Below are 11,859 nucleotides of genomic sequence, written 5' to 3'. Positions count from 1 at the left end.
CAAAACCTGCACTTATGTTCCAAGGCAAAATTAAGAGTAATTGATGAAAACATTTAGGCCTATAGAATTTAAATAATTAAGTTTTGTTAATGGAATAGTACATGCTATGCGTTTCGTACGCTTGAATATAGCGTTATTTTTGTCACTCATAGAGTCATACTTAATCTGTAACTTTGGGAGGCAGTCTAATAATAGTTTCAGCATTGCTAGCCAAATTTCAAGCTAGCCGCTTTCTTACAAAATGTTTGATTCAAGTTGATAAGAAGTTATCGAAGCTACCAGTTTAATAAGCTACATCGACATCGAAAAGTGCATCGTCATATTAGACAGAATATTATATTAATTTTAATTTCGACAATATATAATTATCTAGAATCGACGTAATGATATTTTTACCGTATACTCCCGCATCCCAAAGAACATCATTTAGCTTTCTTAACCGGTTTTCCTCGCGTCCGAGTTGTCTTTTCTGGAAAAGCTAGTATAAAGCGCCTAATCATCCTCCGGCAGCTCTTCCCATCGATTACCTAGCGTTGCGTCATTGTGACGTGGGGGAGGGGGGGAGGAGAATGCGGCGCGCGTATATAAAAAGTCGGCCTTCGGCTCGTGCACTCTCTCATTTTATCAGTCGGCTTGGAGAAAAGCGTTCACCTCTTTCTACCGTTCTATCGCCACGAGAACTACCTTTCATCCAAGTACGAATCATGCCGAACCGCGTAGACGTTAACGGATTCTCCAATCATTCGGAAAACGGTGTCGAAATTAATGGGACACCATCAAAATTAGCGTTCAATTCAAGAGGCTTCGAAACGAGAACTATCCACGATGGTCAGTCTCCGCGCCAATGGAAATCCCAAGCAGTTATTCCACCCATTTCCATGGCAACCACCTTCCTACAAGACGCACCGGGAAAACATTCGGTATGGCGCCATTTTTGTATTTAAAAATATCAAGTTCCGATTCAATAGATCAATCTGACGAACGAGATTCATGAGTTTCGTTTTTCAAAATTCAATTGTGTAGATAATAGATTACTATATACAGCTATCTTGATAGTGTTCTCGTTTAATTTTCTGGTTTGTGGCGGAAAATTATGTTGTTTTGTTTAAAAACTGACGCAATAATTGGAAATGTTGAATGAATCTCGGTTTCGTCAGAAACCTTAGCAAAACACCTGTTACCCAACGTTCAAAGTGACACATTTAAAGGTTTCGCGCGATTCAACGATATTCAATTTTCGTACATTGAACTCGAGATTAGAGGATTTTAAAATTCTTTACCTCGTTAAAACAGGGCTTTTTGCCAAAGGTGTAGTGCCTCGCGAAAAAATTTTTTTATAATATTTCAATTGACACCTTTGATCAACCTTCGAACCTTTATCGAAACCCGAATATCTTTTTGACATTGCCGAACTTTGGGGGAGGGCAGTGGCGTCAGTGGCGGACTGGCCATAGAGTGAACCTGCCCGATGGCAGGTGGGCCCCACGGACCGTTCATGAAGTAGGCCCCTCAAATGATAGCGTTATAGTTGTTAAAGCTGGGGCCCTTTGTCTTCTGGCAGCCCAAAATATTAGACTCAGTCCGCCACTGAGTGGCGTACCCTGCGGCAGGGGCCCCCTTAACCCATCCTATTAATGCATTAAACCGTTGGTCCCAGAATTATGGTTTTACCTGGGTGTCCGCTCTCGGCGGTCCTGGTTGAACCTGCTCATTTTTAATCAAGTTTAAGTGTCTACATGGGTTACTAGTACTTTCTACATTATTTATTTGTCAATTTGTAGAATATAATAAACAAGATGTCACGGACATAAAGTACACACAATCCCCCCCGATTTATTAACCATATTTTAGATATTAAATTTGAACAAATTTCAATAATCTTGCACATTAAGTTAATTTGATCGAAAATGAATTTTTTGAGTTACCTGGTGTTGGAGATGGCGCCTCTATTAATTGGTACGAAATTCAAATATGACGATAGTGCGTCCGCGGGCTATGTGGTCCCGCGAATTGGCCAGAAATCTCACTTAAAATTAAAATTTCTTAATGCAACCAAAATCGTAGTTCAGAAATATTATTTTCAAACAAGTCGCTCTTATTTAAAAAAAAGTATATAGTTTTTAAGGCGAAAACCACTAAAATTGAAAAATTATAAACTTCTCGGCCTTCGATTTCAAAAATATATAACGGGCATATGATTGACGTATTACTGACTCTTCTAAAGAGTTATGTGGAATACGGCGGCATCGGCATCGGCTACACTGTACGTGAGCCTAGTACACACAAATACCTTGGGGATTGTGTGTAAAAACGAACTTAGCCCGTGTAATTTAAAATAAAAATTGAAGGGACACATATTGAAACCGTCAGAACCTGTTTGAAACAGTGGCGTACCGAGGCGGTCGGATGATTATTTATCAACCCTATCCCAGATTTTAACCTGGCAAGGCTTTGGAACTTCTAAATTTCGACCGGGGGGGGGGGGGGTGAAGGCTCTCAGTCAAAACTCTAAGGTAGGACGCACTTTTATTTTGCTCACTAGGCTTCTATAGATTTGTCAACTTTTCTAAGCTTGGGGGGGGAGGACCCCCCTGGTTTTAAAATAAATAACTTTAAGCTCTAATTAAAAGGGTTTCGAGTATTCACGAAGTGGAAACCCTACAAGAAATTGCTTGGAAGAGTGCATAGCGTCCTTGGAAGGGGCCAAATATGGTAAAGACTGCGAAATATTCGTTAACTATATTGAAGTTTATAACTTGAACGCTCTGAATTTATGTCGATCCATTTTGCAGCCACCTGTTTCGCATCCGGCTCGGCCGTCACCGCTTCTCTCACCTACTTGCTCCAGTCCGGAGATCACATCGTTTGCTGCGATGACGTCTACGGAGGTAACAATGCCTATTTCTCCCTTGACCTACATTCAGTTAATGCGTTCTTAAAGTCTCAACGGTACAATGAAATTAAAAGGGTTATCGCACTTCTTCAACTTGCCATAATTTTCAAAATGTTTTACTAGAAAAGAAAAATTCCGCTCGGAGATATTGTAGATAAGTTTGATCCACGCCACACCTAAACCGAAAGGAGTAATACCCGCGTAAATCTAGATAAGTCTCAAGGTCTCTCGAACCTAACCTTTAGAATGGCTGGCTTCGAAAGACCTTGAGACTTAAACTAGATAAATCGATTGCTACAGTGTCTAATAAAGCTACTCTATAGCAACCCATTTATCAGCCTCACCTGTTATAAGCGACTTTTCTCGATATAAATGATATTTGTACGTGGGTAATCGGAAGAGCGTTCGAAAGATTAATATTTCCTATGGCGTTTCAACTGTCGCGGAGGGCTACCATTCCTACCTTGACTTTATGCCCATTATCAAGGTCGATATACCTTTTGGAATTTTTCAATTAATACTTGATTCCAAAGACAGTCGCGACTACAGAACGCCAAAACGTGATGCCTTTCCAATTAACACTAACTGGGTTGGGAGTTGCGTTGAGCGTCACGAAAATTTCGTGAATATACTATATAATGAATATTATTCCTATTATAAAGTCAACCTTGACCAAGTTAAGAGTAATTGAGGTTCTAATTAAATTAAAATACCGTTTTTCCATGTTTAGGAACCAATCGTTTTTTTCGAACTTGCGCGTCTAAAATGGGAATTGAAACAACTTTCGTCGATGCCAGAGACGTAGCTAATGTAGTTAATGCCGTTAAGCCAAATACTAAGGTATTTAGACCATTTGATTTACGGAAATTGTGTAGAATTTGGCGAAATAAAAGTTATTTTATTAATCTAGATGATTTGGATGGAAACCCCGACAAATCCAACGTTGAAACTGATTGACATTCGAGCTGTAGCCGATATCAAGGGAGATGCCCTTTTGGTGGTGGACAACACATTTATGTCCGCCTATTTCCAGGTTTGTGCGAAAAAATCACCCGAAACCAAAGTAGTTTTTGGTTTATAGTAGAAATGTTTAGGCGCACGGTCGTTTCGAAAATCAAATTTCTCGGTGAATCGCCTTTTGACAGGGTTGCCACAGGCCAGGAAAACAGACAAAAGTCAAGGAATTAAAAAAATAATTAGCTTTAAATGTCAAAGAATTGGAAAATTAATGGGTTCTAAAAGTGTTTTCAATTTGACCAATCTCGAGCTGGTCCGCCACTCCAACGAGATAGGGGCAAAAGCCTGTAAAAATTACCAGAGCCCTTGTCGGGCTTGGGGTTTGCCCCTTCTCTTGAATAATAACGGCTCTTTTGGAATCGGCTCTCGATTGCTAGAGATATCTACGATCACATTTCATGTTCCATTTGCTTACTCGAATCTGTCCGTGTTATTTTTAGCGTGTTCCATTTCGACTCTCGTGTGGTCCGAGATCGCGCATAACCCGGTGTCAGGAAAAGATTACAAAACTTCTATTTCTAATTTTGGATCGAAAGCTTCCGAAATAATGCTCTTTAAAATAGTGTTTGTCGCATAAATGATGACATCACGGGTAAAATTTACTTGATCTGAGTGGGAGTTGAGAGCAGTTACGGACAGCGGCTCTCAATTCATTGGTAGCGTATTATGTGATCTAGTTTATTTTTAAGTAGTCTATCAAATTCGCGAATTAATATCTATGTCCAGTTTTTCACGCTGTTTTGATTAATTTAGCTTCGGTAAAATTAGGTTATTTTATGAATACTAAGGTTTCTTGGTTGAAAAATTACTTCTGGGTGGCTCGTGGATTTTGAAAATTGAAAATAGGGAACTGTTGCTACTTTTAGTCACGTGATTTCAACGGGTCGAAACCGCTCTTCAACGCTCTCAGTCTGTACGTTTGAACCAAACGATGTCATTTTTGACTCTTAATAGTTCCATTTACCTCGCTCTATCGATCGATCGGGTTGAGATCAATGACGACGGACCCCAACGTATTTGATCTCCGACGTTCCAAGTGATCAGGTGGTTGGGGCCCATCCGCGAAATTAGTTTTTGGGTCCCGAATCGGAAACGCTAAAGCTGTTAAAAACGCTCTGAAAATTTAATTTGAGCCGGGAAAATTTTTTAAAGTGTATTTATTTATATTTGGGGAGAATGATTATGTTGGTCGAATTTTCCGCCGTCACTAGAGGGGCGAGGAAAACGTCGCAGGCGCGGCGTGCGCTTCAATGCCGATTTATCTTTATGGTGGGCAGGAGCTTTCCTCTTCGAGCGTGTGGGTGATTGGGAGCAACGCTCAAAATCATCTCAACATAGTCGTAATTCCCAAGACTAAAAAGATACATTATTGATGAAATATAAGTTCAAAATTGAAAACCTCTGGATATGGTCAGAGTAGACATGGAAAACTCGGGACATCTTAATCCGAAATATTGGTGCCACGGTACCTGGAATTCCTGGAAAAGTCAGGGAATTTGATTATGGGTTTAAAAATCCGGGAAATATAGGTTAAAAAATACAAAATCATGGCACACAATAAGTCAGGGAAAACCTCCGGAGATGGTCAGGGAAAACCTGGAAAAGTCAGGGAATTTGAAAGTGAAAAAACTGTGGCAACCCTGCACAGTAGCGTCCATTGAGTTGGGAATATAGATCTAGAGATCTGCTTCCCGCGAAACAAGTTTTTGAAAATTACGAATGTGCCGTCTCCTCTAAAATGACGAGAAAACGTTATCATATGACCCGTGGCGCCATCCATTATTTTTGAAAAAAAAATCTTTTTTGCCGGAAAACACGTCTTATTTGAACGAACCATTGAGAGATAGACGGCGCCACGGGTAGAATGATAAAGTTTTCAGTATTCTTATTTTTAAAAACTTGTTTCGCGAAATACTGAAATCCGACGTATTGATTGAATCTCTAGATTAATATTCCCAACTCAGTGGTAGTGTCATCAGCAATAGGCGCATGTAGGCACGTGCCTACGATGAAATATTTTGGGCCTACTTGGGGGCCCCAAAATTTCAAAAAACTTTCCAATAGGGCCCTCAAAATGTGTTAATAATGTGCCTATTTAAAGCCTGGGTCTTAATTTTTTTTGGAAAATAACCTGGTTTTTTTTAAGAAAAGGAAGGTTTACTGTGTGTTTAGAGTACATGCCAAAGGTCATCTCGAACTCTAGTATACTTTTCCATTGTATAAAATATTTCTCAATATTATATTATATACCATGAACCTGGTAGGTTGACACCTGCAATTTTAGGGAGGAGGGTGAGTAGGCGGGATCGTACTTTGACTCTTTGAGATAAGAATCTCAAACGTTGGCCGCTATGTGTCAATAGTCAAGCTAGTATATTAAATAGTTTCATATTTTCATTTCATTTCGTATTGAGCGTTAGAACGAGCTATGTGTCAATTAATTTTAGGCTATAGTCTATTTTGTTTTGATTTTTTTTTGCGAGAAGAGCGGACTTGTTCGTCATCGAAGTTTAAACAGGCCTTAATGCGCTTGCTTAAAATATAAACAAAGTAAAAAGTTTCAGTTAGTATTTAGTTAAAATTACCACTGAAACAGCATTTTTAAAGGATAATAGTCTCAATTCACGAAAATCTTCATTGTGATCTAATTTTGGTTTATCTGGTCAGAAGTTTTTACGTTTTTAATTTTTATCGACAAAACAAATCAAACCGATAAATTATAAGCAAATTTTACTGAATAAAGAGTAAAATAGTTGAGCAATGAGCGGCAAAAAACATATTTCGAGGGCTCAAAAACGGCAAAAACGTAAAAGAGAAATCTTAGAAGATAGCATTCAGAAAGATGCAATGAAACGTTTCTTGCAATCATCAGATAATAATAATCAGCTAGGCTAATACCCACGGCACCACCTTAGGGGATATCGGTGATCTAGGGGATGAACCTTATAATCAAGGTATTGCAGAAAACCATTATGCACTGAGTGAAGTTGAAATAGTGGGAAACTTTAGTCCTACTAAGGGAAACTTTAGTCCTACTAAGGAAATCGTTAAAGCTTGCGAGATCTCCGATATCTTAGTGATTGATATTAGTTTGAGTAAGGATTGTCTGCCCATTCAGCTTAAAATCACTTCTTTTCCAAAACTTTAATTGGTGGTAAAAACCGAGGTTTCAATTCTTCTTGGTATGAGAAATATAAAATGTTCGAATACTCCGTAGTAAAGGATAGTTTATTGTTTTTGTTGCTGCCATTTTTTTGAGTAGTAGAAACACGGGTTTTGTAGATGGGTTTTCGGATTGGAAAAAATTTGAGAGCATTTTAGTTCACGTAAATCTTTTCACCAACAATCCTATAAGAAATACTTAGATTATTTAGAATCTACTAAATCACGTGGTTCAATTGTGTCTCAGGTCAATGACCATCATAGGCTTGACGTAATTAGAAATAGAGATGTATTATCTGCACACGTGGAAATCATAATTATCTGCGCTCAACAAGACCTAGCGCTTAGGGGTCATAGATCTAATGAAGAAAATAGAAATAGGGGGAACTTCGCTGAAATTTTAGATCTACTAAAAAGAAAATGTCCTGATTTGAAAGCCAAGTGCGATAGCATGCCCAACAATGCCAAATATACTCATGGCAAAATTCAAAATGAACTGATCAATGTAAGTGGAAATTTAGTGAGGAGGATGATTGTACAAGAGGTCAATGAATCTGGTGGGTTTTATTCAGTAATTGCAGATGAAACTAGAGACAATTCAGGGGTGGAACAATTAAGTGTTTGTATAAGCATAAGTAACATAATAACAATAAGTATGACACTTCCTATTGCTTTAATGCTAATTCTCTAACCGAACCTTTTTTCGGCACTGATACTCTCTTCAAGCTGTGACTTGGACTCGCGACTTACCGTTTTGGATGACTAATATCGGAGAGCACGTTCTGGATTCGCGTGGGGCTTGGGCTTTGGCTTTGTTTTGAAGCCCGCGTGCGAATTACGTGTGATAAAAAAAATAAGTTCGTGGCGCCGAGAAAAACTTTTTGAATTTTTATCATTTTAGCCTATCTATCGGAAACCAGATATTTCGGCTTAGCGGAAGTCTCGCGTATTTTAGACACTAGAGGGCTCTGTGCTGAGAAAAAATCTTGATTACGCAATAACTATGAAAATCAGTTTGTTTGTAAATATCGTTAATTGTCATACTTATTGTTATTATGTTACTTATGCTATAAGGTATTCTAGAAAAGAAAAAGGCGTCGTAGAAAGATTTTTAGGATATACAGATTTGTACAAGTTTGATTCTGAAGCCATTAGTTAGGCTATAATTAGTGTTCTAAGGGAGAGTGGTTTCTAAATTTTGTCGCGCAGACATATGATGGGGCTAGCGTAATCAGTGGACATGTAAGTGGGGTCAGGGTGATAATAGAAACGCTCACCGTTTAAATTTAGTTTTGGTTGACTGTTGCTCCAAAATATTGCCAGTTCGGGAATTGCTAGGTTTAGTTCAAGACATCTACAACTTTCAAAGCAACTCAGTTATTAGTGAATATTTTGAGAACTCCCAGAAAGATCTGGATTATGACGTCGTTCTTAAAATACCACAAAGCTACAACACAAGGTGGTGGAGCAAAAAAAAGGGCCTCCATTATTTTAGAAATAGGTTGAATTCGGTAGTTTTGGCATTAGAGAATTTGGTTGAAAACGGGAAATCTGAGGAGGCAGCTTGCTGAAAGTCGTGGGTATATTACTCAATTACAAAACTTTAGCAACTTGATTGTGGTTCTAGATGAAGTATTAGGTGCTACCAATTTTCTTTCGGAATATTTGCAAAGTCCAAAAGTCATTTTCACGGAAGCGGTTGCTATTTGTGAAGCTACAGTAGCTAGGTTAGAAAATGTAAGAAACTCTGAACGATTTGAAAACATTTGGCAAGAAGCTTCAAAGATGGCAGAATCCACCCTTATCGCCGGGGCTGAGCGCAACAGCGAACCTTTAAGTTTACGAAAACTGAAGATAATTCCTAACAAGAGGCTAATCATAGTGTCATTACGTGCCCGACAGGGAGTCGAGAAATGGAAGTCAAAAACTAAATCGATAAGATGAGATCTACCTACTACGAGTTAATTGATAAATTTATATCAGAAATGAAATCTAGATTTTTTGAAAACACTGGCCTTTTCAAAGGAATAATCGCGTCTGACCCTCAAACCTTCATTGACGAAAATGACGTTATATCTCATTGTAAAACATACAAGCGGATCAATTTTGATATACATGCATTAAAAGGTCAGATCGGAATAGCCAGAAATTTGATTAAATCCAAAAACCTGAGCACCGTTACCGACTGCTTTCTGTATTTAATTGACGTTGGAAGATGGCTTTCCAGATTTAGTCAAGTACTATAAAATTGTCCTGCGCATTCCCGTGGAAAATACAATTTCAGAAAGATGTTTTAGTACTCTCAACAGAATTGAAACGAGTCTTCGGACAACAATGGGCGAGGACAGACTTTCAAATCTGGCCATACTTTCGATTACTAACTACATAAAAGAAAACCCTATGTTAGTGGGCGACGATTTGGGAAAAACATCTAACCGTAGAATATCGTTTTTTGATTAAGAAACTTATAATCCAAAAAATGGTGGGGCGTTCGGTATTATTAGTGGTAGAAGGGCTCCTGAAGCTTCGCCCTCGGAATCGGGATTATTTTCGTCCCACGCCATCTCTAGGCGTTATACTAATACAGAAATAAGAATATAGTTGCCTCGTGGAAATAACCCTGACGTCGGTGTGGCCTTTTAAGCCGGCGGGATATTCAAACGTTCTAAATAATTCATTGTCTTCCATAGAAACCTTTGACACTGGGTGCCGATATTGTGATACATTCTCTTACCAAATACATGAATGGTGGGTCTATAATTTTTAAAACTCAAAAAGAAGGATCATTTATCTCTACAACAATTCTTTCCAGGACACTCTGACGTCGTGATGGGTGCTGCAGTTACTAACAGTGCAGAATTATCGGAAAAATTAGTTTTTTACCAAAATGGTACATGAATATAATTATATATTTATACTTTCAATTTTATACATATTTTTTTCAACTAGCTATCGGCGCAGTCCCTTCGCCTTTTGATTGTTTTCTAGTCAATCGCGGCCTTAAAACACTTCACGTTAGAATGGACAGGCACATGAGTAATGGATTAGCAGTAGCCAGGTTTTTGGAGCAACATCCCATGGTGGAATCCGTCTTGCATCCGGGTAATTAATTGAGGAAATGATATTCCGTACATCTGAGTAAAGATTCTAACTAGTCTTTTCATTTAAGGTCTACCAAGCCATCCTCAACACGAATTAGCCCTTAGACAATGCTCTGGCTTTAGTGGCATGGTCAGCTGTTATTTGAAGGGTGGACTTAAGGAAGCTGAAGGATTCCTCAAAAAATTAAATATATTTATGCTAGCTGAAAGTTTAGGGAGCGTTGAAAGTCTGGTTGAATTACCGTAAGTTTCGATGTATAATAAAAATGGGCAACATAAATTATATTTCTTTTACGTATATTTTTTGTTTTAGATCTGTTATGACGCACGCGTCCGTTCCCGCAGAACAGAGGAAGACATTAGGAATTTCTGACTCCTTAATTAGGCTTTCTGTGGGTTTAGAATCCGAGCAAGATCTGCTTGATGACTTGAGCCAAGCTTTGAAATATGCTGTAAGTTACTGAAGTCATCTTTAATTGCTTAATCTAACATAGTTTTCTTTTTACCAGCAAACGCTGCTGGACTAATTTATAGTCTTAAATAATTTGTTTTTACTGGTTAGGGTGTACAATTCATTTCTAATTGTTTTAAACTGCACGCTTTAGTAATGTAAATTCCTATAGTCTATCAGTATTTGACTAATAACCATAAAATTTTGGACATTTGTGGTTTTATTATGCACTAAAATAAATAAGAAACGTTCTTAACAAATGTTTAAATAAAATATTTATTTACAATGACAGCGTAAATTGGCTTTTCATAAAATACACGCGTTTTTCAGGTGTAATGGTATTATTATTATTCTTAATATTGAGTGGGTAGAAGGGCAAGAGATATGCCCATTCGAGCACTTTGACCAGTGGTTCATTGTGAAACCCTAGAACTTACGACTTAAAAAGTCCAATTTCTGACAAAAAAACGGCGAATCCGCTTGGCCTACATGTTAAAGAAATCATACCAAGACGCTCGAACCTTTGCACCACGTAATAATCGTACCTACAAAGTACATGAGAGGACGTTTCCCCCTAAACCTGACAAGCCTTACAGATTGATTCCAATCAAGTAAAGATGTCTGTTAAGTAGGCCAACGACCAACCTGTTGGACTTGGAGAGCGAGAGCAACTCTTTTGCTGTCTGCCTAGAGGGGCCCGAGATAAACTCTTTAGCCTGCCTTTGGCCAATTGACCATCCATCTCAAGCCAAGGCTTGATTTGACAGCCAGTCATGGAATCTGAGTTAAGTCCGCTCACTATGCTAGAGGGAATAGGAAGGGCAGGTTCAGGACCAAAGAACCAAGCCTCTGCCCCCTTCTTGTCCAAAACATCAGCCTTCTCATTACCATAGAACCCCCTATGACCAGGAACCCAATAAAGCTGAACTTAATTGTTGGAGCCTATCTCCGAGAGGAGATTCAAGCAGCTATAAACCAATTTAGAAAAAATGTTAAATTGATTGAGAGCCTTGAGGGCCGCTAGACTATCCGAATAGATTTGGATAACCTTGCCATGAAGCTTCATTTTAACACAAAGTCAACATAGAAGCAAATGGTGGCAATTTCTGACTGAAAAACGCTACCATAAACACGAGGTCTTTCTTAAATGCCGAGATTACTAGTAAGACCGAGGGTTTTCGGATTAGAATACTCTGTGCGGATTGGGAAATAACTATCGAAAGTTTTACTAAAAT

General features: G+C 38.5%; 1 protein-coding gene across 1 annotated transcript; it reads left to right on the top strand.

The window, feature by feature from the left end:
* Nucleotides 1-610: 610 nt before the first annotated feature.
* On the top strand, nucleotides 611-10,913 carry LOC149941178 (cystathionine gamma-lyase-like). Its single transcript, XM_090177481.1, has 11 exons — nucleotides 611-920; nucleotides 2,631-2,712; nucleotides 2,793-2,888; nucleotides 3,624-3,733; nucleotides 3,804-3,926; nucleotides 9,763-9,820; nucleotides 9,885-9,962; nucleotides 10,022-10,174; nucleotides 10,242-10,416; nucleotides 10,487-10,625; nucleotides 10,683-10,913. The coding sequence occupies exons 1-11, from the start codon at nucleotides 705-707 to the stop codon at nucleotides 10,698-10,700; spliced, it is 1,248 nt and encodes a 415-aa protein (XP_090033607.1). The 5' UTR covers nucleotides 611-704; the 3' UTR covers nucleotides 10,701-10,913.
* The last annotated feature ends 946 nt before the right edge of the window (nucleotides 10,914-11,859 follow it).

The sequence above is a fragment of the Leiobunum rupestre genome, chromosome 6, assembly GCF_980474605.1.
Source record: "Leiobunum rupestre chromosome 6, qqLeiRupe1.1.hap1, whole genome shotgun sequence".
In the NCBI taxonomy this organism is placed as follows: Eukaryota; Metazoa; Arthropoda; class Arachnida; order Opiliones; family Sclerosomatidae; genus Leiobunum; species Leiobunum rupestre.
The sequence above is the reverse complement of the archived record's forward strand: the minus strand, read 5'-3'. Positions and strand labels throughout refer to the sequence as shown.